General features: G+C 47.2%; 1 protein-coding gene across 3 annotated transcripts; it reads left to right on the forward strand.

Moving 5' to 3' along the window:
* On the forward strand, positions 1 to 25923 carry SLC6A18 (solute carrier family 6 member 18). 3 transcript variants are annotated; one of them, XM_007669902.2, is made up of 12 exons: positions 1 to 364; positions 7533 to 7625; positions 9248 to 9385; positions 11682 to 11863; positions 13484 to 13594; positions 14400 to 14512; positions 15911 to 16039; positions 18503 to 18659; positions 21025 to 21229; positions 22607 to 22766; positions 23635 to 23797; positions 25603 to 25923. In XM_007669902.2, the coding sequence occupies exons 1-12, from the start codon at positions 202 to 204 to the stop codon at positions 25807 to 25809; spliced, it is 1821 nt and encodes a 606-aa protein (XP_007668092.2). In that variant the 5' UTR covers positions 1 to 201; the 3' UTR covers positions 25810 to 25923. The 3 variants fall into 3 exon arrangements, with proteins under 3 accessions (XP_007668092.2, XP_007668093.2, XP_007668091.2); XM_007669901.2 differs by having other exon boundaries at positions 2 to 364; positions 7533 to 7673; XM_007669903.2 differs by lacking the exon at positions 13484 to 13594 and having other exon boundaries at positions 7533 to 7673; positions 14406 to 14512.
* Positions 25924 to 27899: the final 1976 nt, after the last annotated feature.

Raw genomic sequence — 27899 nt, forward strand, 5'->3', positions numbered from 1 at the left:
CACGCCCTATTCGTTCGGGGGAGGGGCCTATCGAAGTCCTCTGGCCGGGATGCCAAGAGGACAGAGCTCCACCCCAAGCTTCGAACCCTTCAAAATTCCTTCGCAGAGTGGGCTCGGGGTCAGGGCCAGGAGAACGGATCACAGTCGCTCTGTCTCCCGTCTCAACGGAGATCCTCGGAAAGGTTCGGGGAAGCATCCGGTATGGCCGTTCCTTTACCCGAGAAGGGGCTCCTGGAAGAGCCGAAGGCAGGTGTCAGGCCGCAATGGGACAACAAGTTTCAGTACCTTCTGAGCTGCGTTGGGTTTGCAGTTGGGCTGGGTAATGTGTGGAGATTTCCATACTTGTGCCAAACATATGGCGGAGGTAAGCTCCTTGAAGTACTCCTTTTCCCTGCCTGTCTCTGTCCTGTCCCTCCCGCCATGGATGATGATAATAATAATAATAACTGTGGTACTTGTTATGCGCTTACTATATACCACGCACTGTACTGTAGGCTGGGGTGGATATAAGCAAATCAGGCCGGACACAGTCCCTGTGACACGAGGGGCTCACAGTCTTAATCCCCATTTTCCAGAGGAGGTAAATGAGGCCCAGAGAAGTGAAGTGACTTCCCCAAGGTCACACAGCAGACAACTGGCAGAGCCAGGATTAGAACCCAGGTCCTTCTGGTTCCCAGGCCCTTGCTCTATCCATTGGGCCCTGCTGCTGCAAGGCCACAGCAACCCAGGACCAGAGGGCTAAGAACGACTCATTCCTAAAGAGGAGAGACAGGGAAGAAGAGCGAGCAGAGTCAGAGAAACAGAGAGAGTCGGAGAGAGTGGGGTCTAAGAGATTACCGATTTCCGTTTCCTTTCGCATGTTCAAATGCACGCACGTATTCGATAACAATCTTTCCTTTCAGGCAAGTTGGAAATGACGAACCACAGGTAAATCATCAGCCATGATTTCTAATCAATCAATCGTATTTCTTGAGCACTTACCTTATGCAGAGCACTGTGCTAAGCGCTTGGGAGAGTACACCATAACAGAGTGGGTAGACACATTCTCTGTGCACATTTCTAAGAACCTGGTGGCTTCTGCCAAGCAGTAAACAGTATTGCTTGAACGCCTCTTGTTCCCCACTGTGTTAGAGGATTGGAGAACACTCAGAAATATAAGAAGAAATCTCTCCTTTGGGGGAGTTTATAATCTAACAGGAAGACAAGCCAACCAAAATTGACAAAGCAGTTATTGAAAGAGCGTGAGCTGAAATATGCCCAGTGAGTTTAAGTAAATAAGATGTATTTATCAGAGTGCTGCGTTGCTGGAAGAGTGGCATGCCCGAACTAGACAGTGAGCTCACTGTGGACAGGAGAGTATCTACTGGTGTATTGAACTCTCCCAAGTGCTCAGTACAGTGCTTTGCACACAGTAAGTGCTCAATAAATATGATTGACTGACTGAATTAGTCAAGGCAAAATTACCTGGAAGAGAGAAATCTGTCTTGGAGGACTTTGAAAAAAGAGAAGCACACCTAGTTTGGTAAGTGTGAGGAAGGTGCTCCAGGGAGGAGAAGTGAGTAAAATAACAGTTTAGAGGAGGAAATGTTGAGAATAAAGGACAGTTCCGTGGTCTGCTAGGAGAGGTCAAGGTCACGAGTTGAGGTAAAGTGGGATAGGAAAGCGGATGGGCAAGGTGTTCGGACCGCAACAATTAGGATTCTTCATTCTGGAGAGAAGTAGGTTGAGAGATGACCGGATCTTGAAGGATGAGAGCAGAAATATTGTTCATCAGATCTCACAACAACAGGAAGAAGTGGGAAGCCACTTTAAGAAGCAGTGGCCTATTGGACAGAGCACTGGCCTGGGAATTAGAAGGACCTGGCTTCTAATCCCGCCTCTGCCACCTTTCCTCTGTGTGACCTTGGGCAAGTCACTTCACTTCTCTGTGGCTCGGTTACCTCATCTGGAAAATGGGGTTAAAGACTGTGAGCCCCATGTGGGACAGGGACTGCGTCCAACCTGATTAGCTTGTATCCACCCCAGCGCTTAGTACAGTGCCCGGCACATAAGCCCGTAACAAATGCCATAAACCGCAGTCCCTGTCCCACATGGGGCTCGCAGTCTTAACCCCTATTTTACAGATGAGGTCACTGAGGCGCAGAGAAGTGAAGTGACTTGCCCTTGGTCACACAGCATCGTGGACAGCAACTGCCCAGTATTAGTAGAGGGAGGTGTCTCAAACTTCACCAGGGAGAAGCGAGCTAAGTCCCCCATTACCCCAGATCCATTCCAACCAGTGGTCTCTCTGGGCTAGGCTCACCAAGGCTCTCTCCATGCTCACCTTACCAGTGGTCTGCCATTTCGAGCGTCAGGCCATCTCAGCACCGCACCTGGCAGCGCCTAGGCAGGGAAGATTAAGCCTCTGTTACTCCAGGACATAAAAATCAAGACATTTCACAATGATTTAAAGTCAAACAAACCTCCTAAAATAAAACACACAGGTTGCAATTATCCCTGCCAGTAAAACGTGAGGAGAATTCAATGAAGATGCATCCTGTCAAGACTAAGCTGGAAAATAAGGCAAACCTTCAGAACAAAGAAACCTTTCTAATCAGGCTTCTCCCAGAAATTGCCCTTGCACAGACACTAAGGGGTTCGTGACCCTTTTTTCCCCCATGGCATTGGTTAAGTGCTCCCAGTGCCTTAGGCGTGTCTCTGTGCCTCAGTTCTCTCATCTGTAAAATGGGGACTAAGACAGGGAGCCCCATGTGGGATATGGATCAACCTGACTGGCTTCGAGAAGTAGCGTGGCTCACTGGAAAGAACCCAGGCTTGGCAGTCGGAGGTTCTGGGTTCTCATCCCGGCTCTTAATTGTGCGACTTTGGGCAAGTCACTTCACTTTTCTGTGCCTCAGTTACCTCCTCCGTAAAATGGGGATTAAAACTGTGACCCCCCACGTGGGACAACCTGATTACCCTGTATCTACCTCGGCACTTCGAACAGTGCTCGGCACATTGTAAGTACTTAATAAATACCATCGTTATTATTATTATCACCCCAGAATTTAGTACAATGCCTGGCACATAGTAAGCTCTTCCACCACTGAAAAAAAAAAGTCCCTCTCCTGCTTAGAGGAACAGAAGAATTCCCTGAAATCACTAAACGATGGCATGATTTATTAACATTTTTTTGGATAGCAGTTCTCATGGCCCTGGATTTTTTCAATCAGCCAACCACTGATATTTATTGAGCACTTAATGTATGAAGAACATTGACTTAAGTGCTTGGGCGAGAGTACAATAGAGTAAGTAAACACCAGCAGTGGCATCTTGCCACTATTTTCTGACCAGATTATCTTCTATCTACCCCAAGTGTTTAGTAACGTGCTGGGTGCATAGTAAGCACTTAATAAATGCCGCAATTACTATTGTGGTGATTATTATCATTATTATCACACAACTGCTTAATATCTGTCTTCATTCCTACATACTTGTAGCTCCATGTGAGAAAGGGACTGTGTCCCACCTGATTAACTTGTATCTACCCCAGGGGCTCAGAATGGTGGGTAGCCTAGTGGAAAGAGCACGGGCCTGGGAGTCAAAGGATCCGGGTTCTAATCCCAGCTCCACCACTTGTATGTGACCCTGGGCAAGTCACTTTACTTCTCAGTGCCTCAGTTACCTTATCTGTAAAATGGGTTAAGTCTGCGAGGCCCAGACGAGGCATGGACTTTGTCCAACCTGATTAAGTTGTGTCTACCCCAGCACTTCGTACAGAGCCTGGCCTAAAGTAAGTGCTTAACAAATACCATTTAGAAAAAGATTGGTTGACATAGTAAGTGCTTAGCAAATACTATTATTATTATTGTTAATAATTTCATCTTTAGATCAGGTTTCAAGCTTCTGAAAGAGTCACTGTTGTCTTTCAGAACGACAACAAAAAGTCTGTAAAAATCTATTTGATCTCTGAGTTATTTTGGTCCTGGAAGCATTAGCCCAGTGCAGATTCGATATTTATCGCTTCTTCATTTAGTATGTTCAGTTTTCCCATTGATATTTGCTGTTGGGGTCCCTGACCCCAAGAGGGCTACGATGATGTTCTCTATCAATCAAATGATGATATTTATTGAGCATTTACTATGTGCAGAGCATGTACTAAGCACTTGGGAGAGTATAACACAGAGTTCTTGGCAGCTTCCTTCTTTTCCCCAGGAAATACATAATAAGCTGCCTGCATGGTTGGAATGCCAGCTTAAATTCATTGGCTGTGTCATTATTCAATACCTCAGCAGTCTCTCGAGTGATTATTTTTTAATGGTACTTCTTAAATCCTGGTGCCAAGCACTGTACTTAGCACTGGGCTAGATACAAGACAGTTAGATTAGACTCCCTCTGACCGTTCCAACCCCGGATTTCCTTTCTCTCCTTCTTTCAGCTATTTTTGGTAGACTGGTTCTAGTGATACCCAGCAGCTCTGATGATGTGATTCGATAAAGCCAATTTACCAAACCAGATAAAGACAGTAACTTCACTTCTGATTTGTTTCAGTTGCTTTCCAATAGACCTCTTTAACCTCTTCCATGCTGCATCAGTGTTACTGAATAACTTTTCTCCTAGAACTTTTATCACCCTCAGTCTTTGAATTTGCCGCTTGAGAGAAATCTGCTCTCTGCTCTCAGAGACTGATGGATATTGATGCTGGTAGTTAGTTACATGGGGCAAAGGGATTTGTTTCCAGGCAATCAGGATTTCCCAAGAAGATCTGGGGACAACCTATGCTACAATGCTGGAGTTGAACAAGGATATTCAGAGAGCTCTGGGCACTGAGGGTTGTTTAATATCTGCCTCCCTTAATGTACTCAAAATCTAATATTCATATAGAGGCAAAACATGGATCTCAGGAAAGACAACCTTAAAATTATTTCTTTGTCTGCATTATGATTAGAAAAGCAGCATGGCTGAGTGGAAAGAGCCCGGGCTTCGGCATCAGAGGTCATAGGTTTGAATCTCGCATCCGCCACGTGTCAGCTGTGTGGCTGTGGGCAAGTCACTTAACTTCTCTGTGCCTCAGTTACCTCCTCTGTAAAATGGGGATGAAGACTGTGAGCCTCACGAGGGACAACCTGATTACCCTGTATCTACCCCAGCGCTTAGAACAGTGCTCTGCACCTAGTAAGCGCTTAACAAATACCAACATTATTATTATGATTAAATCATGGGAAGCACTGGTGGCCTAGTGGAAAGAGCATGGGCCTGGGAGCCGGATGACCTGGGTTCTAATCCCAATTCCACCATGTGCCGGCTGTGTGACCTTGGGCAAGTCATTTCACTTCTCTGTGCCTCAGTTCCCTCATCTGCAAAATGGAGATTCAGATGAATGAATAGATGAATGTTCTCCCTCCTACTTAGACTGTGAGCCCCATGTGAGACCTGATTATCTTGTATCTAACCCAGCACTTGGCACATAGCAACCACTTAACAAATGCCATTATTAGTAGTAGTAACAGCATTATCACAATTATTATTATTAGAGAACCATGAAGAGTTTTCTTTTTCACAAGGTTTGGCTTCCTATGTCTAAAATTGTCAGGTTTTCTTCCAAAGGACCTACAACAGCAAATTACTGTGCAAAGGGAAAAATGTTAACCCTGACAGCAAAGTTTGCTGTGTTGCTGAAAAGTAAAATACCTTCTGAAGCTCTCTCAAAGGCAGATATCATCATTTTCAGTCAATTTTGCAGTTCACCCTTCTCCCCTCCCTCCACCCCACTGGAAGGTCTGAAGGACATGATGTACCTTCTTTTCACAGTTCAGAAATGAAAGGTAAATGCTTTTTTCCTCCCTGCCTATCTCCATGGCAAAAAATAATCAGTATTTTCAGGGTTTGGTTGTCCCCGAGGGCTTTCAGGTATCTGTGAGGGGAGCTGTGGGTTTCATACTCTTCCACTGGGGATATGATTGGGGGTCAGAGCGGGGAATGGGGGTGGAGAGGGGGAGGAATGAAGAAGGGAGGGAGAGAGAGCAGGGGCTTGCCCCAAACCCCTCTCTTAGCGATGCCAGCTCATTAGGTGGGACTTTAAGAGGAGGGTAGAGCTGTCCCTACAATAGAGCCAATGGATTTATTGCCCCAGGAATACTGCCCCAAAAGGCCTGGCACTTCCTAACTCTCTCAGCGCTTAGGACAGTGCTCTGTTCGCTGTAAGCGCTCATAAATACGATGGAGTAAAGTGGAAACAGGCCCATCTGGCCAGGGTTGAAGGGGGAGAGGTTTAAGGAGCAGGATGGGCTACTCAAACCCCTCCTCTACTGACGGAAAGAGCCAGATCAATCAATCAATCATTCGTATTTATTGAGCACTTACTGGGTGCAAAGCACTATAATAAGCACTTGGGAGAATCCAATTTAACAGAGTTGGTAAAGTACCTGCCCACAATGAGCTTACAGTCTAGAGGGGGAAGACGACTTGGCTTTGAACTGAGTAAGGTTCTCAGTTGTTTAAAGCCTCCTGGAAAGGGTCGGAACAGGCATTGCGAAGGCTGCGATATGGTTTATTTTTACCATTTAAGGTGGGCTCGGGACATGACTGTTCAAGATGGTTGCTTCTCATTTCGTGCCCAAAAGATTTGGGCTTTAGTCTGTTGGAAACCAAAAGAAGGCTTGGCTTCTGCTGGTATAAGAAACTCTGTCCTCTAGACTGTAACCTCACTGTGGGCAGGGAATGTATCAGTTATATTGCTATACTGTACTCTCCCAAGCATTTAGTACATTGCTCTGCACACAGTAAATGCCCGATAAATATGACTGACTGTTTGAGCTTTGGCCCAGAGGGCTTAAGAGTTGGGGCCAGGGCTGAGGAACCACTTTCTTTCCCCACTTCAGTCCATACTCACTCCACTGCCCGGATCATTTTTTTACAAAAAAGTTCAGGCCACGTTATCCCTCTCCTCAAGAAAGTCCAGTGGTTGCCCATCCACCTCCACATCAAACAAAAACTCCTCACCATTGGCTTTAAAGCACTCCACCACCCTGCCCCTCCTACCTCACCTCGCTAATCTCCTATTGAAATCCAGCCCTCACACTTCACTCTTCTAATGCCAACCTTCTCACTGTCCCTCCATCTCATCTATCTCATCGCTGACCCCCTCGCCCACATCCTGCCTCTGACCTGGAAAGTCCTCCCTTTTCAAATCTGACAGACAATCGCTCTCGAAGTTTTATTGTAGGCACATCTCCTTCAAGAGGCTTTTCCTGACTAAGCCCTCCTTTCCTCTTCTCCCACTACCTCCCGCATCACCTTGACTTGCTCCCGTTATTCATCCCACTCTTTCAGTCCCGCAACACTTAACTACATAGCTGTAATTGATTTATATTGATAGAAATTATATTAATTTCTGTTAATGTCCATCTCCCCCTCTAGATTGTAAGCTCATTGTGGGCAGGGAATGTATCTGTTGATTGTTGTATGGTACTCTCCCAAGCGCTTAGGAAAGTGGTCTTCATAGCACGCTCAATAAATACGATTGGCTGACTGTCTCATAATTTTGTTTCCAGGGGCATTCCTGATCCCGTATTTCATCGCGCTCATCTTTGAGGGGATTCCACTGTTCCATTTAGAACTTGCCATTGGACAACGCCTGAGGAGAGGTAGCCTCGGCGTCTGGAAGACCATTTCACCCTACCTGGGCGGAGTAGGTAGGACACGGAAGCAGTATGGCCTAGTGGGAAGAGCACAGGACCTGGCAGTCAAGAGATCTGGATTCTAGTCCCTACCTCACTGCCCTGCTGGGTGACCTTGGGAAAATCACATGAATTCTTTTGCTTCCGTTTCCTTATCTGTAAAATGGGGATGATACCTGTCTTCCCTCCCTCTTGGACTGGAAGCGCTGTGTGGGGCAAGGACAGTGCCTGATCTAATTATAATAATAATAATTGTGGTATTTGTTAAGTGCTTACTATGTACCAGGCATTTTTCATTCAATCGTATTTAATGAGTGCTTACTCTGTGCAGAGCAATGTACTAAGCGGTTGGAAAGTACAATTCGGCAACAGATAGAGACAATCCCTACCCAACAACGGGCTCACAGTCTAGAAGAGGGAGACAGACAACGAAACAAAGCAAGTAGGCAAGCATCAATAGCAGCTAAATGCACTAAAAGCTGGGGTAGATACAAGCGAATCGGCTTGGACACAGTCCCTGTCCCACATGAGGCTCACAGTCTCACTCCCCGTTTTACAGATGAGGTAACTGAGGCCCAGAGAAGTTAATTGACATGCCCAAGGCCACACAACAGAGAAGTGGCAGAGCTGGGATTAGAACCCATGAACTTCTGACTCCCAGAAGTTCCACTGCGCCATGCTGCTTCACTAGTAGACGTAGGACTAGTAGAAAGATACAATATAATCGATCGATCACTTGTATTTATTGAGCATTTACTTTGTGTAAAGCACTGGGCTAAGGGTTTGGAAGGGTACAAAATAACAGAGTTGGTAGACATGTTCTAAGCCCTTGGGAAGGACAAAATAGAAGCTCGTTATGCGCAGGGAATGTGTCTGCTAATTCTGTTGTATTGTACTCTCCCAAGCTCTTAGTATAGTGCTGTGCACATAGTAAGTACTCAGTAAGTATGACCGATTGATTGATTGATTGAGAATGGGCAAGTTCCCCTACCCTCAAGGAGAGGCAGAGAGGCAGCATGGCCTAGTGGATAAAGTACGGCCCTGGAAGTCAAAAAGACCTGCGATTTGTTCTAATCCCAGCTCCACCACTGGTCTTCTGTATGTCCTCTGGCAAAACACTTCACGTCTCTGTGACTCAGTTATCTCAGCTGTAAAATGGGGATTAAGACTGTGAGCCCCATTTTGGGACACGGACTGTCTCCAACTCAATTTGCTCATCTCTATCCCAGCGCTTACTACAGTGCCTGGCACGTAGTAATCACTAAACAAATACCATAAAAAAAAGTTTCCACTGCAACAAGGGAGACAAATGTAAAAATACCAACAGAGTGATCCAGACGAATACCTGAAGGCACAATTCAATAAATATTTCCTCAAAAGTCCCGAGGAGGTCTCTTAGCTCATTGTGGGCAGGGATTGTCTCTCTTTCTTGCTGAACTGTACTTTCCAAGGGCTTAGTACAGTGCTCTGCTCACCGTAAGCCCTCAATAAATACGACTGAATGAACTTCCAGGTCAGGGAAGTGACTTAATAGTATCCATTTCCAGCCTACTTCTCTGATGGAAGACTTTCTTTTCTGTGTTTTGCAGGAATAGGCTCTGTGATTGTATCTTTCCTGGTGAGCTCGTATTATAATACCATTTTGATGTGGGTGATGTGGTATTTCCTGAATTCTTTCCAGGCCCCTCTACCCTGGGGCTCTTGTCCCCTCGATGACAACCGAACAGGTAAGGCATAATCAAAATGGCCAGTACTAGCCAGGTGGCTGAGTACTATCCGGCACAGGCAATCGTGTTTCTATGTGCGGGGACCACCTTTCAATCTGAATTCTGTAATAACCCAGCCCACACCTGGTCTTTCAACAATACAAGAGAAGCAGCGTGACTTGGTGGATAAAACACGGGCCTGGGAGTCAAAAGGACCTGGGTCCTTATCCCAGCTCCGCCACATGTCTGCTGTGTGACTTCGGACAAGTCACTTCATTTTTCTGGACCTCGGTTACCTCGTCTGTAATAAGAGGGTTAAGAGTGTGAGCCCCTTGTGGGCCAGGAACTGTGCCCAACCTGATTAACTTATATCTACCCTAGTGCTTAGTACAGTGCTTGGCACATAGTCTTGACAAGAACTATTATTATTATTTTTACAACACACCAAACACCTATAGTGCAATATTTCCCAGTGGACAACTCGGGAAAATAAACAACCAACGAGAACACTAGAGTGCCGGTCCCCGTGGAAATTCTGCAAATAGTGCCGGTTGTGAGAGAACTGAGAGAAAATTCTGGAAAAAAAGAAGCTCACAATGGTACAGAATCTTCCCGAAACTTTCCGTGGACAGACACCTATGCGACTATATAGGGTTAAAGGGCAGATGTTTACTCATCTTCAGCAGTTGTAAAAATTCAACCAACGAGCATTTTGGTTGGTCATTTCCAACTTCCGGGGATATAGTCCTTGTTATCAAGTTCATAGTAAAGATAAAGATACTGGGGCTTGGAGGAGTGAAGTGGTATAATCAGTCCCTTGCTGCTGAGAAGAAACAGGCTCCAGGCCAGAGTCCCTCAGGCCAAGAGCTTGACCAAGGGCATGGCCTAAATCTCCCACAGACAGAGGTCCTGGAGAAGTAGTGTGGCCTAGTGGAAAGAGCAGGGGTTTGGGGATCAAAAAACCTGGGGTTCTAATTCCATTCTGCCACTTGTCTGTTCTGGGATCAAGTTTTTAACTTCTTTGTGCCTCAGTCATCTCATCTGTAAAATGGAGATTGAAACTACCTATCTTGTATATACCCCAGCGCTTAGTAGAGTGCCTGGCACATAGTAAGTGCTTAATAAATATGATTTTTTTTAAAAAAAAGGTATGGTTGACCCAGCCTTCTGGCTTGGGCTGTGTGTTCTCCGGGTTGTCTGAGGCTCTCACTTCAGGCAGAGGACCACAGTCCCACCCGTGTACAGTCCCAGGGGAAGGAGCGTGGCCTAGTGGAAAGAGCATAGACCTGGAAGGCAGAGGACCTGGGTTCTAATCCCAGCTCTGCCAACTGCTCTCTTGACTTGTTCAAGTCACTTCTCTGGTCCGCGGTTTCCTCAACTGTTAACGTAAGGATTAAATCCTACTCCCTCCTACTTAGACTGCGAGCCCCAAGTGGGACGGGGACTGTGACCCACCTTGACGAACTCGTTATCTACCCCAGAACTTAGAACAGTGCTTGACACATAGTAAGCGCTTAACAGATACCTTTAAAAAAAACAATAATTGAAGGAGTTCTGGACCTAATAATGGCCAGAAACTTCCTCCCAGAGAGTGTCCACAAACTTCCTCAGTGTTGCTCTGTCAGCGTGTGAGTGTAAGAACCTGATTTCAGCTACTCGAGTCCCGAACCACTTCTCCTTTGGATTTTTTTCTTTTTTTAAAGTATTTAAGCGATTACTATGAGCCAGGCACTATACTAAACCCTGGGCTAGACGCAAGCTGATCAGGTTGGACACAGTCCCCGGCCCACATGGGGCTCACAATCTTCATCCTCGTTTTATGGATGAAGTAACAGGCCCCCAGAGCAACTCACCCAGGGTCACACAGATGACGACAAGAGGCAGGGCCGGGATTAGAACCCAGGGCCGAGGCTTGTGCTCTATCCAGTAGGCCATGCTGTTTCGTATGAAGTCAAGACTGGGCATAGGGCAGTCCGGGGCAAGCCAGACGTAGGATTTCCACCTCCCATAAGGCCAGGATTCCATCACTTTGAGAATGAAAGATCCCCTTACCTTTGCCCTTTCCCTGGGCCTAAGCCACATAAACAAAGACGGCAGCACCCAGACCCAGGGAAATGGCCGCTGCACCTTTGGGTGACACGGTCTTCGATTTCCCCGCCCCAGCTGGACCCCTCCCTCCCCCGCACTGGACCATGGCAGCCCAGGTGATCAGTAGGCTACTCCTGGTTTTGTTGTGTTGTCGCCTCACTACCTGTTGCTTCACACCTCTCTCTGAACTGCCTCAGTCCAGCACTCACGGTCGTCTTTGATTTTCCAGGCCCCGTTGAAGAATGCCAAGACAGCACTGCCGTGAATTATTTCTGGTACAGGAGGACGTTGAACATAAGCCCTGATATCAATGAGAGTGGCACTCTCCAGTGGCATTTGGTCATGTGTTCTGCCGTGTGCTGGATAATTGTATACATCTGTACCATAAGAGGTATTGAGTCCACAGGAAAGGTGAGATGGTTGGACAGGTACCCGTAGGTCTGGAATGATTCAGACGTCATTATCGTCATCATCAGCGCAGTGGTATTTGTTAAGAGGTTACTGTGTTCCAGGTACTGTACTAAACGCTGGGGTAGATTCATGGTAATTGGTTTGGACACAGACCCTGACCCCCACCGGGCTTATAGTCTTCACCTCCATTTTACAGACGAGATAATTAAGGCCCAGAGAAGTGAAGTGACTTGCCCAAGGTCACACAGAAGACAAGTGGCGGAGCTGGGATTAGAACCCAGGTCCTTCCGATTCCCAGGCCCAGGCCCTAACCATTAGGCCACTCTTCCCAGGTGTGAGAGGCTAACCACATTCGCTGTCTGAGAAGCCTCGATCTGGCCCCTCCCTATCTTGGCACATCATCTCGGACAATTGCCCGCTTTTTGTGGGCAAGGTTTACTAACGATGGCATTTGTTAAGTCCTTACTATGTACCAGGCACTGTGCTAAGTGCTGGAGTACATACAGGATAATCAGATAGGACACAGACCCTGTCCCACTCCCAGCAGCATGGCTTAGTGGAAGGAACACAGGCTTGGCAGTCAGAGGACATGGATTCTAATCCTGGCTCGGCCCTGTGTCTGCTGTGTGACCTTGGGCAAGCCACTTAACTTCTCTGTGCCTCAGTTACCGCATCTGTAAAATGGGGATGAAGATTGCGAGCCCCACGTGGGACAATCTGATTACTTTATATCCATCCCAGTGTTTAGAACAGTGCTTGGCACATGGCAAGTACTTAAACACCATTATTACTATCATTTTTATTCGATCGTATTTATTGAGCGCTTACTGTGTGCAAAGCACCGATTTAAGGGCTTGGGAGAGTACATTATTACAGTAAACAGACGACAGCCTTTTGAGCTCAGGGCTCATAATCATTCTCATCCCCATTTTACAGATGAGGAAACTGAGGCTCAACATGGTTAAATGACTTGCCCAAGGTCACCCAGCAGGTCAAGGGCAGAATCAGGGACTCCTATCCAGGTGTCCCAACTCCCAGTTTTGTGCTTTTTCCACTAGGCAACACTGCCTGGTGACTTTCTCCTGTGGCGCTTGGATTGCAGTCTCCCAAGCGCTTAGCACTGTGCTCTGCACACAGTAGGCACTCAGTAAAAATACCACTGATAGATTGGAGTCAGAGCAACTTGGGTTTCCAGTGTAGGAGAGAAGATGGCAGCAGCGGAAATGATGAACCAATATGCTGTGGAGAAGCTCAATGTGGGCAGGTGACGTGTCTACCAACTCGGTTATATCATACTCACCCAAGCGCTTAGTATGGTGTTCTGCACACAGTAAGCACTCAGTAAATACCATTGATTGAGTTTCCCCGGGGAACAAAACCGGTGATCGTCACCTCCCAAGGAAATTCTTCTTCAATTCCATAAATGATATGATACTCTCTCCCAAGCACTCATTACACTGTTCCGCACAAAGAAAGCACTCAATAAATGCGATCGACTGATTGATTTAGTGTTTTTTTCTTTTAAACATGGCTACGAAACATCAGAAAATGCAATGCCTACCCTGTCGAACAAGCTTGTGTTTTGTTCCTCCTTTGCTGTCCGTCTTATCTTTTGTATAGGCAATTTATTTCACTGCCCTATTTCCCTATCTGGTTTTGACCATCTTCCTCATTCGGGGACTCACCCTGCCGGGAGCTACTGAAGGATTGATTTACCTTTTCACCCCTAATGTAAGTAACCGTTTGCCCTCCGAATCACTCCAGCTCTCTCTCCTCCCAATATCTCCCCGTTTAAGCTAGGAGGGCATTTCAGTTAACCTTCTTGAGGGAGGTTTCGGAAAAGCCGTGCTCAAGCTGTGGGGGTCCTGGACCCAAATCATGGTCCCTGTCTCGTTCCGTGTGTCTTGTTGGGAATGGGGAGAAGGTAGGTTGTCCTTCAGGCCCCTAGGAGTCAAGCGAGCCGGCCTTTTAAGGCCCTATCAATCAATCAATCAATCAATCAATCGTATTTACCGAGCGCTTGCTGTAAGCAGAGCACTGTACTAAGCGCTTGGAAAAGCGCAATAGTACAATATAGCAGACACATTCCCTGCCCACAATGGGCTTACAGTCTAGAGCGGGAGGCGGATATTAATATAAATAAATTTACCAATATGGACATAAGTGCTGTGGGGATTACAGCCACAGTGAGTTAACGGTCTAGAGGAGGAGATGGACAATAATATAAATAAATAAATTACCAATTTGGACATAAGTGCTGTGAGGATTACGGCCACAGTGAATTTACAGTCTAGAGGGGAAGACAGACATTAATAGAAATAACCTACCGATATGGACGTAAGAGCTGTGGGGCTGAGGGAGGTGTGTGTCGGGGGGTGGGGCAGGTGAACGAAGGGAGCAAATCAAGGTGACGCAGAAGGGAGTGGGAGAAAAGGAATTGAGGAATTAGTCAGGGAAGACCTCTTGGAGAAGATGTGCCTTCAGTGAGGCTTTGAAGTTGGGGGATCAGGTAACTGACAGATTTCTATGTTTCCAGATGCAGATTCTTCAGAACCCTCGAGTGTGGCTTGATGCAGCCACTCAGATCTTTTTCTCACTCTCGTTGGCTTCTGGGGGCTTCATTGCATTTTCCAGTTACAATCAACCCAAGTAAGCATAGTCCCTGCCTATATACACCCCACAAGGGGTGGTGGTTGGGTCTTGTGGGATCACAGGGGCGTGTAAGATAAATCCTGCACACAGTAAGTGCTCAATAAATACAACTGAATAAATGAATAAATCCATTCACGCTCAAGGATATCAGGTGGTGCCTTCTGGATCTCAGATGTGCACTGGTGAGTAGCCTGGATTTTTTTTTAATGGCTTTGTTAAGCACTTACTACGTATCCAGCACCGCTCTAAGCACTGGGATAGATACAAATGAATAAGGTTGAACACAGTGCTTGTCCTGCCTGGGGCTCACAGGAGGGAGAACCAAAGAACCTAGGCATGGAGCAGTTAAGTGGTATTTGTTAAAAGCTTATTATATGCCAGGCAGAGTACTAAGCATGGGAAAGATACAAGCAAATCAAGCTGGACACCGTCCCTGTCCCACACGGGGCTCCCAGATTACTTATTTTAAAGATAAGGGAACAGAAGCCCAGAGAAGTGAAGTAACTTGCCCAGGGTCACAGAGCAGACAAGTGGCAGAGTTAGGATTAGAACCCAGGTCCTCTGACTCCCAGGTCGTGCTCTCTCCTCCAGGCCCCTCCGCTTTCCTGTCACGGCAAATGGATTTTATGTTTGGAGCTGCTGTGCTCACTGCCCCAAGGCCTAGGACACTGTGGGAGGGAATTCATTCTACTCTTTTGAACATCAGGCCTTCAGAGCCTCAGAGAGGCCCCTCTCACCTGGGATAAAATAATAATAATTGTGTTATTTGTGAAACGCTTATTCTGTGCCGAGCATCGCACTAACCGCTTGGGTTATCTAAATCATCAGGCCCCACATCAGGCTCACAATCTAAATAGGAAAGAGAACAAAGCCCGCATCGCCACTGGACAGAAGAGGGAACTGAGACACAGAGAAAGAGCGCAGGCCTGGGAGTTACAAGGACCTGGGTTCTAATCCTGGCTCCTCCATTTGTCTGCTGTGTGACCTTGGGCAAATCACTTCACTTCTCTGTGCCTCAGTTCCCTCATCTGTAAAATGGGGATGAAGACTGTGAGCCCCATGTGGGACAGGGACTGTGTCCAACCCAATTATCCTGTATCTATCTCAGTGATTAGTACAGTGCACTATCTGCTAGAGAAGCAACATAGAACGTGGGCCCGAAGGTCATAGGTTCTAACCCTGACTCCACCGCTTGTCTGCTGTATGAAGTCACTACACTTCTCTGTGCCTCAGTTACCGCATCTGTAAAATGGGGATTGAGGCTGTGAGCCTCACACGGGACTGGGACTGTGTCCAACTGATTTGCTTGTGTCCATCCCAGCCCTCGCTACAATGCCTGGCATATAGTAAGCGCTTAACCAATACCATTGTTAATATTATTATTTTTTTTTCCAGGAATGACTGCGAAAAAGATGCTGTAATCATAACTCTAATCAACAGCGTGACGTCCCTCTACGCCTCCATCGCAGTGTTCTCTGTCCTGGGCTTCAAGGCGACTAGTGGTTATTGGGATTGTATGGACAGGTGGGTTTCTGGGGGCCCAGATATGCCCTGGTGAAGAGGGAGTGACTTGCCAGCTAGGCAAGGAGATTTCTTGCGACTCAGGTAGACTTTCAACTGCCGAGGAGTTCTTTCCCCAGGCAATTTACAGGACTTACACAGGCCGACTGGAAACCTCACGTTCGGAGCCAGGCTTTATTATCATTATTATTATTAATAATAATGATTATGGTACTGGTTAAGCACTTACTATGTGTCAGGCACCGTTCTAAGTGCTGGGGTAGATACGAGTTAATCAGGTTGAACACAGTCCCAGTCCCACATGGGGCTTACAGTCTTAATCTCCAGTTTATAGATGAGATAACCGAGGCACAGAGAAGTGAAGTGACTTGTCACACAGCAGATAAATGGCAGAGCTGGGATTAGAACCCATTACCTCCTGACTCCCAGGCCCGTGCTCTATCCGCTGCACCATGCTGCTTGGATAGGGTGCCTTCTTTCCAGAGAGAGCATCAACATCATCATCATCAATCATCATCAACATCATCTACCAACTCTGCCGTATTATATCTCCCAAGTGCTTAGTACAGTGCTCTGCATAAGAATAATGATAATCGTACTTGTTAGGCACTTACTGCGTACCAACCACTGTTCTAAGAACAGGGTTAGATACAAGTTAATCAGGTTGGACACCGTCTCTGTCCCACATGGGGCCCACACTATTAATCCTCATTTTTCAGATGAGGTAAGTGAAGCACAGAGAAGTGAAGTAATGCCCGAGGTCACACGGCGGACACACACTGGAGTCAGGATTAGAACCCAGGTCCTTCTGACTCCCAGGCCAGTGCGACACACAGTAAGCGCTCGATACCTCCGATAGATCGATCGACGGACCGATGCCCCCTAAGCTCCGGCTCAGCGCTATTGGCGATCCCTGCCTTCCGCAGACAGACAAGAGGTCAACCCTTGACAGCTCTTCCACAGCCTGTTGGCAGCAAGGAGAGGAATCCCTGGCACCTTGGGAGTCTTCTACACTGCCGGCACCCCATGGGCGCTCAAGACCCGATCACGGACTGATTAGCTTCAGGCAAATAATCACCGGTTTGATTTCTCTATCTAAGGTCTTCGAGGCCACAGAAGAGAATATTTGAGGTGAAAAAGAGGAAATTTCCTTTATACAAAAGAACCCCTCCTACTTTATTTTCTGTACCTAAAAACCTTCAAGGCCTGAAAAGATAATCTATGGGGTGGACAAAAAGAGAATTTTGCCTCCTGCAAAAACTCTCCTATTTATCAGGCCACCTAAGATCTTCAAGGCTTCAAAAGAGAATATTTTGAGGGTCAAAAAGATAAGAAATTGGTTTCTTGCTGCTGAATTGTACTTTCCAAGCGGTCGGTACAGTGCACCGCACACAATAAGCGCTCTATAAATACGATTGAATGAATGAACTAGGGCTTCAAATAGCAGAAGCGAATGCGAGGGACCGGACCTGCCGGGAGATGGATCTCAGAGCCAGTGTCCTCCGCTGAAGGAGCTGTGCCCTCCGATTCCTTGGCTTGCTTACTCACCTGTTCGGATTTGGTGGGCAAAGGTTGGGACCAACTCAGGGGAGATCAGCAGCTGCCCAGTGAACTTACAGCCGGATGAGTCAAAGAAAGAGGTCATCGCACCCAGCCTGAACCTTGCCTGGAAATTTGCCTGCTCAGATGTTCGGTCCCCTATCAAGGAGGAAATGGAACATCTTCTACTCCCACTCAGATTTGATCAGATTATGACCTATGGCAGAGGTCATCCCTTGTCCTCTCCCTCCAGAAAACAGACTGCTAATGTCCAGCTGGGATCCTGGGCTGCGGGAGGACAGAGGTCATCTCACAGAAGCGTTTATAAGCCCCACATCTAGATGGTCTTTTAGAAGCGAACTCCTCAGTTAACCTCGAACGGTGCTTTGAAATCCCTCTCCAGCATGTGCATCTATAAACACCCCTCCCTAGTTCTTTTATGGCAATAATAAAACCATCTTATCCCTTACTGGGCATTTAATTCCTCTGGACATCGTTTTGGACTCTCAAAGAAACGCTTATCAAGCCATCTAGACCGTAAGTTTCTTGTGGGCAAGGAACATGTCTTCCAACTCTGTGATATTATACCCTCCCAGGGATAATAACTGTGGCTTAATGTGCCAAACACCGTTCTAAGCACGGGGGTAGATGCAAGGACGCAGTCCCTGTTCCACATGGGCTCACACCCTTAATCTCCCTTTTATAGATGAGGTTGCTGGGGCTCAGAGAAGTGAAGCGACTCACCCAAGGTCCCCCAGGAGACGTGGCGGAGCGGGGATTAGAACCCAGATCCTTCCGGCTGCCGGGTCCTTGCTCTAGCCACGCCGTTTCTGCTCCCGAGCGCTCGCTTAGTACAGTGCTGTGCACACAGTAAGCCCTTAAGAAATATAATCGACTGACCGATTGATCTGTTAATCTCTCGGACAGAAACATCATAAGCATCATCAACGAGTTTGATTTCCCTGAACACAGTATCCAGAGACACAACTATTTGGATCTCCTCGGGCACCTGAACTCAACCCAGCCAGGCCGACTCGCTGGTCTCAGACTGAGAAGCTGCAGGTTACAGGATTTCCTTGACCAGGTACTAAAACATTAACAGTGGTACTTGTTAAGCGCTCGCTACGGGCCAAGTACCGTACTAAGCGCTGGGGTACATAAAAAATCATCAAGTTGGATACAGTCCCGATCCCGCCTGGAGCTCATAGTCTAAGTAGAAGGAAGTAGGATTTAATCCGCATTTTACAGATGAGGAAACTGAAGGCCAGAGTCAGTCAGTCAATCATATTTACTGAGCGTTTACTGTGTGCAGAACACTATACTAAGCACTTGGGAGAGTACAAAATAACAATGAACGGAAACGCTCCCTACCCACAATGACTTTACAGTCTAGAAGATGAGTGTAATGTCTAGAGGGAAGTTAAGTGACTTGACCAATGTCACATAGCAGGTAAAATGGCAGAGCCAGAATTAGAACCCAGGTATTCTGATTTCCAGACCTGTGCTCTTTCATTCATTCATTCATTCAATCGTATTTATTGAGCACTTACCGTGCGCAGAGCACTGTGCTAAGCGCTCGGAAAGTACAATTCAGCAACAAATAGAGACAATCCCTGCCCACAACAGGCTCACAGTCTAGCAGGGGGGTAACAGGCAATCAAAACGCGCTCTTACCAACAGGCCACACTGCTTCTGTGGTAACCGTTTCTCAGATCCTGAAAAGAAATGCTCCATAAATAAGTCAGACAAGAGTCAGAGTTGGGTACTTATAGGCCACAATCAATAAAAGGTGGGCTAAGTATCCAAATACTGATTGTGCTTAAAAATCTCAGAAAAATACCTTCCACTATGAGCTAGGTACCTTCAGTGAGCAGAACACCATTCATTCATGCATTCAGTCATATTTGTTGAGCGCTTACTGTTTGCAGAGCAGTTTACTAAGCGCTTGGGAGAGCACAGTATAACGGTAAACAGACACATCCCCTGCCCACAACAAGCTCACAGGCTGGAGCCTTTGGGAAAATAAATCATTGCATATCTTTGGAGTCAAATGGGAAAAATGGGTGGATAGAATTGAACTACTCTGCGATAGTTTAAAAGGTTAGGAGTCCGTCATAAATACAAATGAAAGACTCGATAACAAATCAACAGATACCCCAGGTCTTAAATTCTAGATGTGAAATGAATGTAAATGTCTTTCCCAGGATTACCCTGCTTGACACGATTCCCAATCCAGTTCCGTGTGTCTTAAATCCCCACGATCCCCAGAGAATAGAGATACAGACATCACGGATAGCAAAAAAATAAAAACTAAAAATAAGTCATTGGTGACAAGAAGAGCACTGGAAAAATTACCTTTGAGTCTACCTCTGATTTTCCACAACTGATAGACGAACTTGGGTGAGCTACTTAATAACTTCTTAATACACCTATTTCAAAGGCTCACATACTCAGCTGACAGGGGCAACTTGAATGTCTATATTGCAAATGGACTTGGAGATCTGGGGGCAGAAGATCATCATGATTTTTATCAGTGTTTACTGGACTGCTACTATGAGCAGAATGCTGTCCTAGGTATTTAAAAACACTCAATAAAGCATACTCTAGGAAGTATTTGAGAACACAGAGAGAGTCCCCTGATCTCTTTATTCACCCCTCCTTCAGCCCTACAGCACTTAAATAGTATTTATTAAGCACTTACTATGTGCCAAGCACTGTTCTAAGTGTGGAAGTAGATACAAATCAATCAGATTGGACCCAGTCTCTGTCCCACATGGGGCTCACCCTTTAATCCCCATTTTACAGATGAGGTAACTGAGGCACAGAGAAGTGAAATGACTCACCCGAAGTCACTCGAACAGATAAGTGGCAGAGCTGGGACTTGAATCCATGTCCTCTGTCTCTCAGGTCTGTGATCTTTCCACTAGGCTATGATGATTCTCTTCACTTATGATCTTATAGAAGATGCTATAAGAGCCAAACTTTTTAAAGGGAATTTAGGCCTTCCCTCAGAAATACTTTGTTGGCTGAAATGTTGATGGTAGTTCAGAGGCTCTAAATTCAATGTAGGTCAGAAAAGGCCCAGAATACACCTCAAAAAGATGTGGGGGACCTTTCAGTAGCATTGGCGGAGATAGCGGAGAAGCGACAGGCCTGGGAGTCAGAGGATCTGGGTTCTAATCCTGGCTCTACCACTGGTGCGCTCTGTGACCTCGGGCCGGTCCCCTAATTTTCTATGCCTCGGTTCCCTCGCCTGTAAAATGGGGATTCAAACCGTGAACCCCGTGTGGGACGGCAGCTATGTCCAACCTGATTAACTTGTATCTACCCCAGCGCTTAGTACAGTCCCCGGCACATAGTAAGCGCTTAACAAATACCATTTAAAAAAATAATCTCAAAGCTCTCGAGGATCAAGGTGGCTAGCAGGATTGTGTCCGTGTTACCCACAGAGCGCGTCGGGCCCCGGCCTGGCTTTCATCGTCTTCACGGAGGCGATTAACCGCATGCCCGGCTCCCTGGTCTGGGCCCTTCTGTTCTTCGGCATGCTGTTCTCTCTGGGGCTCTCATCGATGTTTGGGAACATAGAAGGGGTCCTGACTCCCCTCCTCGACACTCACTTCCTATCCAGATCGGTCCCCAAGGAGGTTCTATCCGGTAAGCTGATGTTTGCTAGTCTTCTAAATACACCCCCGGCCTGGGGACACGGTCCTCTCATTCCTTCCTTCCTGCGACCATATTTATTTAGCGCTTACGCTATGCAGAGCACTGTACTGACCGCTTGGGAGAGTACACTATTCCCTGACCACAGCCAGTCTCCTGGGACTTTTCACCTTCTGGCCTTGTCTTCCTCCTCCTCCCGCCCCAGCCACCCCTTCCCCAGATTTAGAGGGTTCAAGGAGCGAGAGCAAAGTCCACTTTGCGGCATTTGGACGTGCACCGTTTATTCACCCCCTCCCTCAGCGCGAAAAAGCTGACGTCCCTAAGCCTAACTGATTTATTTCTATTAATGTCTGTCTCCCCCTCTAGACCCTAAGCTCACCGTGGGCAGGGAACGTGTCTATCAGCTCTGTCATATTGTATTCATTCAGTCGTTCGTATTTATTGAGCGCTTACTTTGTGCCAAGCACTGTTCTGAGTGCTGGGGGAGATGCAAGGTGATCAGGTCGCCCCATGTGGGGCTCAAAGTCTTAATCTCCGTTTTACAGATAAGATAACTGAGGCACGGAGAAGTTAAGTGACCGGCCCAAAGTCACACAGCTGACAAGTGGCAGAGTCGGGATTAATAATAACGTCGGTATTCGGTAAGCGCTTACTATGTGCCCGAGCACTGTTCTAAGCGCTGGGGTAGATATAAGGGAATCAGGTTGTCCCACGTGGGGCTCACATTCTTCATCCCCCTTTTACAGATGAGATAACTGAGGCACCGAGAAGTTAAGTGACTTGTCCACGGTCACACAGCTGACAAGTGGCAGAGCCGGGATTCGAACCCATGACCTCTGACTCCTAAGCCCGGGCTCTTGTCACTGAGCCACGCTGCTCCTCTAGAACCCACGACTTCAGACTCCCAAGCCCGGGCTCTTTCTACTAAGCCAAGCTGCTTCTCTTTCCCAAGCGCTTAGTACAATGCTCCGGTAAGCATTCAGTAAATAGCACTTATTGATTGATGAGGATGAGTCCTGTGGGTGGACCAGAGCACGGGCTTGAGAGTCAGAGGATGTGGGGTTCCAATCCCGGCTTCACCACTTGTCTGCTGTGAGGCCTTGGGCAAGTCCCTTCACTTCTCTGGGCCTCAGTTACCTCATCTGTCAAACGGGGAGCCCCATGTGATAAAGGGACTCCGTCCAACCTGATTACCTTATCTCTAGGCCAGCACTTGGCACACTGTAAGCGCTCAACAAATATCATTATTATTATTTTGGACCCCTCTCCATCCCAGCCTGGATCATTCCAGAACCCGAGATCCTCTGCCTCCGTCTATTCCCAAGCTCCGGACCCCCTCCTCATCGTCTCCAAAATCTCGTTTTCCTTCAGGCGTCATCTGTCTGACCTGCTTCCTCACAGCTCTCTGTTTCACTCTGCAATCTGGGAGCTACTGGCTTGAGGTTTTTGACAAATACGGTGCCTCCATATCGCTGTTAATCCTGGCCTTCTTCGAGTTCATTGGAATCGCTTATGTGTATGGAATGAAGAGGTAAGATCCAACTCTGTCACGTCTATAGCACGGCCTAGTGGAAAGAGCAGAGGGCCTGGGAGTCAGAGGACCCGGGTTTGAATCCCGGCTCTGCCACTTGCCTGCTGTGTGACCTCAGGCAAGTCACTTCGAGGCCTCAGTTTCCTCCTCTGTAAAATGGAGATTAACTCTGTGAGCCCCGTGTGGGACGGGGGCCGTTTCCAACCCGATTACCCTGAATCTACCCCAGCGCTTGGTACAGTGTCTGGCAGGTAGTAAGTGCTTAACAGATACCATTTTTTTTAAAAAGCAACAAAAAACCGGATTATAATGAGCTGAAAAGCTCAGAACATCAAAGTGGTGAGCGTAGAAGACCTCAAGGACAAAACAGGGACGGGGAGGCCAGGGTAGGTGCTCTGTATCTGTTTATTGTTGTATTGTATTCTCCCACCCCTCTCAGGGTCACACCTGGAGAGTTTCCAGTACTCTACCAGTCTGGCCTGTGGGAGGAAGAATCAGGCAAAGGCCTGTCCAGTCCATTCCTGGCTTGGGCAGTGGCTAGTGAGTGGCAGGCCACCTGCTGCAAGTCAAAACTCACCTGTGCTGGGCAGCAGCGGCACGGGAGAGAGACGAGGGTGGACACTCAAGTTTACCGCGTGGAAGGAGGCAATGGTAAACCACATCCGGATTTTTGCCAATCCACTACCAGAACAATTGCCGATGGAGGTGGGGGCGTTCTGGGAAAGACGCGTCCGTGGTGTCGCTGTGGGTCGGGAACGACTTGACGGCTTAAGACAGGACTCTCCCAAGCGCTCAGTACAGTGCTCCGCCCACGGTAAGCTCTCATTAAGTATGATCGACTGACCGAAGCCCTCTTGTTGATTCACAGATTCGGCGATGACTTGGAGTGGATGACAGGCCGGAGGCCTAACCTCTACTGGCAAGTGGCGTGGAAATTTGTCAGTCCTCTGCTGATGCTCATCATCTTTTTGGCCTTCCTCACCCTCCAGACCCAGAAACAGCCCACTTACGGTGCCTGGGACCCAGACTATGTACGTCTTGGGGACCCCAGGGAGCAATTTCCCCATTTTCCTCTGCCTCACCTCCCTTTTCTCATTGTTACTAACTTCACTGAGAGCCTGCGTATTGTAGAGCACTCTAGTCGAGGCTTGGAGACAATAGAAAAGACTTGTGTTGGGAACATCCCTGCCCAGAAGGGTCACCCAACCTAGTGGGGAGAGACAGAGCAACGTGACCTAGTGGAAAGATCACAGGCCTGAGAGTCAGAGGACCTGGGTTCTAATTCCCCCTCAACCACTTGTATGCTAGTAGATCTTGGGCAAGTCACTTAATTTCTCTGAGCCTCAGTTCCCTCATTTGCAGAATGCCTGTTCTCCCTCCTATTTAGACTTTCAGCCCCATGTGGGATCTGATTATCTTGTATCTACCCCGGCGCTTAGTACAGTGCTTGGCACATAGTAAGCACTTTACAAATACGGCTATTATTATTCATTCAATCATATTTATTGAGCACTTACTGTGTGCAGAGCACTGTACTAAGCACTTGGGAAAGTACAATACAACCGTAGACAGCGACATTCCCTGCCCAGAACGAGCTGGTCAGTCAAACGTATTTACTGAATACTTACCGTGTGCAGGCCACTGTACTAAGCACTCAGGAGAGTGCAATATAGCTATATAACAATTGTTATCAATAATGATAAGGATTAAGAATAATTATTAAGAATAACGATTACTATCATTAAGAACAACAAGCACGAAAACAATTCAACATCAGCCCTTGAGGAAATGCTGCCTTGTGAAGCTGTGCCTAGATCTCTTTTCCTCACAAAGCTGGGGGCGAAGAGATTCCCCTCCTCTTCCCCTTCCCCATGCTCCCAGACCCTCAGCTGCCCTAACGGGAGACAGAAGGAGTATCAGAGAACCTGCATCCTCCTTGCTGAATGGCTGAGAGTTATCTGAGCTTGGTCAGCTGAGGTCAATTAAGCGCGGAAGTTTAGCGTTCGGGCCAGGATTCCTCCGGTCACCGACCCCGGAGATTCACCGACCCCGGAGATCTGGCTCTGGACCTTCACCGTATCACGACCCTTATCTTAATGGCCCTCGGTGCAATAGAAATTGATAGGTTTCCCCTTTCCACCCCAGCCAGCATCCTGATAGCCTCCTTGCTGGCCTCCTCAGCCGCTCAAGGGGGGCTGCCCCTGGCCTCCTTCCCTCTCGCCACCGGACGATTAACGTAACCCCTTTTTGGCACCCTAGTGTTTTTGCCAAGGGAGCGGTGGGGTGACCAGACTTTCCTCCGGCTGTAGGAAAGCCCCCCCCCCCCCCCCCGTCTCAATTTACCTCAAAGAATCCCAGACGAGACATCCATGGACTGATGTTTCCCACCCCGGGTCTGCCACGTGTCTGCTGTGTGACCTTGGGGAAGTCACTTTACTTCTTTGGGCCTCAGTTATCTCACCTGTAAAATGGATATAGGGACTGTGAGCCCCATGTGGGACAGGAACTGTGTCCGATCCGATTTGCTTGCATTAACCCCAGTTCTTAGTACAGTGCCTGGCACATAATAAGTGCTTAGTAAATAGCACGATTATTATTATTTCTCTGACCCTCAGTTCTCTCATCTGTAAAATGGGGATTAAAACTGTGAGCTTCATGTGGGACAGGGACTTTGTCCAACCCGATCGTGTTATATATACTCCAGCACTTAGTACGGTCCCTGGCACGTAGTAAGTGCTTAACAGATACCTCTTTTAATAAAAAGCCCTCTCCTTGCCCCCAGACCATTTCAGCGGAGTGAGTCTTGAAGCATCTTGTTTTCTTTTCCTCCCCGCAGGAGAATTTTCCCACCAAGCAAGAGAAGATGTACCCCGGGTGGGGGCAGGCTATCTGCACGTTACTCCCGCTCTGCGTTTGTATCAGCATCCCCTCCGTCGCCCTCTACCACCTGATCAACAGGTGGAAAGGAAAGAGACAGACTTCCGGGTCAAACCCTTATGAGAACCGTTCTTATGACACTGTAGGAGACCGTGGGAGTGAATAAGCAAACCGGGGTCGTGGCGGGAGGAAGGAACTGTACGGGCAAAACGGGGTGCATTTGAATCTGGTGCATTACTCTCTAATAATAATAATACTAATGGTATTCATTAAGTGCTTACTATGTGCCAAGCATTGTTCTAAGTGCTAGGGTAGGTACAAAGTTATCAGGTCAGACACAGTCCCTGCCCACCCGAGGCTCACAGTCTTAATTCCCATTTTACAGATGAGGGAACTGAGGCCCAGAGAAGGGAAGTGATTTTCCCAAGGTCCCACAGCAGGCACGTGTTGGATTAGAACCCACGTCCTCCGATTTGCAGGAGGCCAAACTGTTTCTAAGAAATTGGACATTTTCCCCCACTGTCACCAATAGCAATAGGTTTAGTCGCTCCATTGGAAATCTCAGCCATTGGATCCTCTTCTTCTTCTCCTGGTTCTCGGCTGTCCTCGGAGCTCCCCGTCCTGTGTTGGGTCCTGGAGGGTTGTGAGGTTCCTGTTGTGAGGACTGATGAACCAAAGCCTCCACAACCTGCAAGCTGAAATAATAATACTAATACTACTATTAATAGAGTACAGTATAAGACTACATTAATGATTAGTACAGTGCTAAGTGCTTAGTATAGCATTCTGCAGACAGTAAGCGCTCAATAAATACGATTGAATGAATAATAATCATTATGGTACTGGTTAAGTGCCTACAGTGTGCCAAGTACTGTTCTAAGCGCTACGGTCGTTATAAGGTAATCAGGTTGGTCACAATCCCTGTCCCACAAAGGGCTCCCGCTCCTAATCCCCATTTTACAGGTGAGGTAACTGAGGCACAGAGAAGTGATTTATCCAAGGTCACACAGCAGACAAATGGCAGAACAGGTCTCTGCCCAAGTCATTGGACTTTCAAGGATCAGTTGGTATTGAGAACCGATTCAAGCTAAATGATCAAACTTTCTATTTGAGGTGATTTTATATTTAGTGCTACACTTTCAGTGCACTGTTACAGATCCTGTAGATTAGGAATCAGCAGTTTTACTAGTTTTTAAATGTGTTATTTCACATCACTGGGGTGACTCAGAAATGACAGTATAGCCAATTTGCTTGTTCTCAGAAGACAGGGGCGGTAGGCACTTCTGAAATGAAGAACTCCACCTAACAGCTCAAAACTACAGTGTGGCTTTTCCATTTTTTTAAATGGCATTTGTTAAGCGCTTACTATGTATCAGGCACCGAACTAAGCACTGGGGAAGATACAAGGCAATCAGGTTGGACACAGTTCCTGTCCCATATGGGGTTCACAGTCCCAATCCCCATTTTATTGATGAGGTAACTGAAGCCCAGAGAATTTAAGGGACCCATCCAAGATCACACAGCAGACTCGTTTTCCACTTCGAAAATTGTCCTATTAGGCAAAAGATGACTTGCGGTCAGTCAGTTGTATTTATTGAGCGCTTACTGTATGCAGAGCACTGTACTGAGCACTTGGGAGAGTACAATATAACAATATATACATAAAACATTCCCTGCCCACAGTGAGCTTACGGTCCAGAGAGTCCACAGTCCAGAGTCGTGGAATAGATTTTCCTTAGAGTCCTTTATAAGAAATGGGTGAAAACAACCTTGCAGATAAATGCCCGAAAGTGCCAGCCCAGTGTATTTTCTACTAGCCTGCCCTTGCCTAAGGCCACCTAAATAGCGAACACAATTAAATAAGCTCCTGAAGGGTCCAAACAATTCAGTCACCTCCTCTTTCCCGCACTCCCTTCAGCGCTTGTTTATCTAGTCCTGAATTAGTCAATACGACCGAAACTCACTCTGCGGGAGTAAAATTCTCTCCCATCTTTGGAAATGGGAGTGTCCAGAGTTGTCCTTTGCTCCCTGGCTCCAAAAGTCACAGCGGGGACACCTCTATAGTCAAATATTAAAGACAACAGTGACCTGATAGGTTGGAGTGAGTTATCCGAGTTAGAGTTTTCCATGTGCACATCCGGGCTTAGAGACGCCGGAAGGATTAGTCATGGCAACCTACTGGCATTCTCTTCTCCCATTCATTCATTAATTGATTCAAGCGTATTTATTCAGCGCTTACTGTGTGCAGAGCACTGT

This window comes from Ornithorhynchus anatinus, chromosome X3 (genome assembly GCF_004115215.2).
Source record: "Ornithorhynchus anatinus isolate Pmale09 chromosome X3, mOrnAna1.pri.v4, whole genome shotgun sequence".
NCBI classification, from domain to species: domain Eukaryota; kingdom Metazoa; phylum Chordata; class Mammalia; order Monotremata; family Ornithorhynchidae; genus Ornithorhynchus; species Ornithorhynchus anatinus.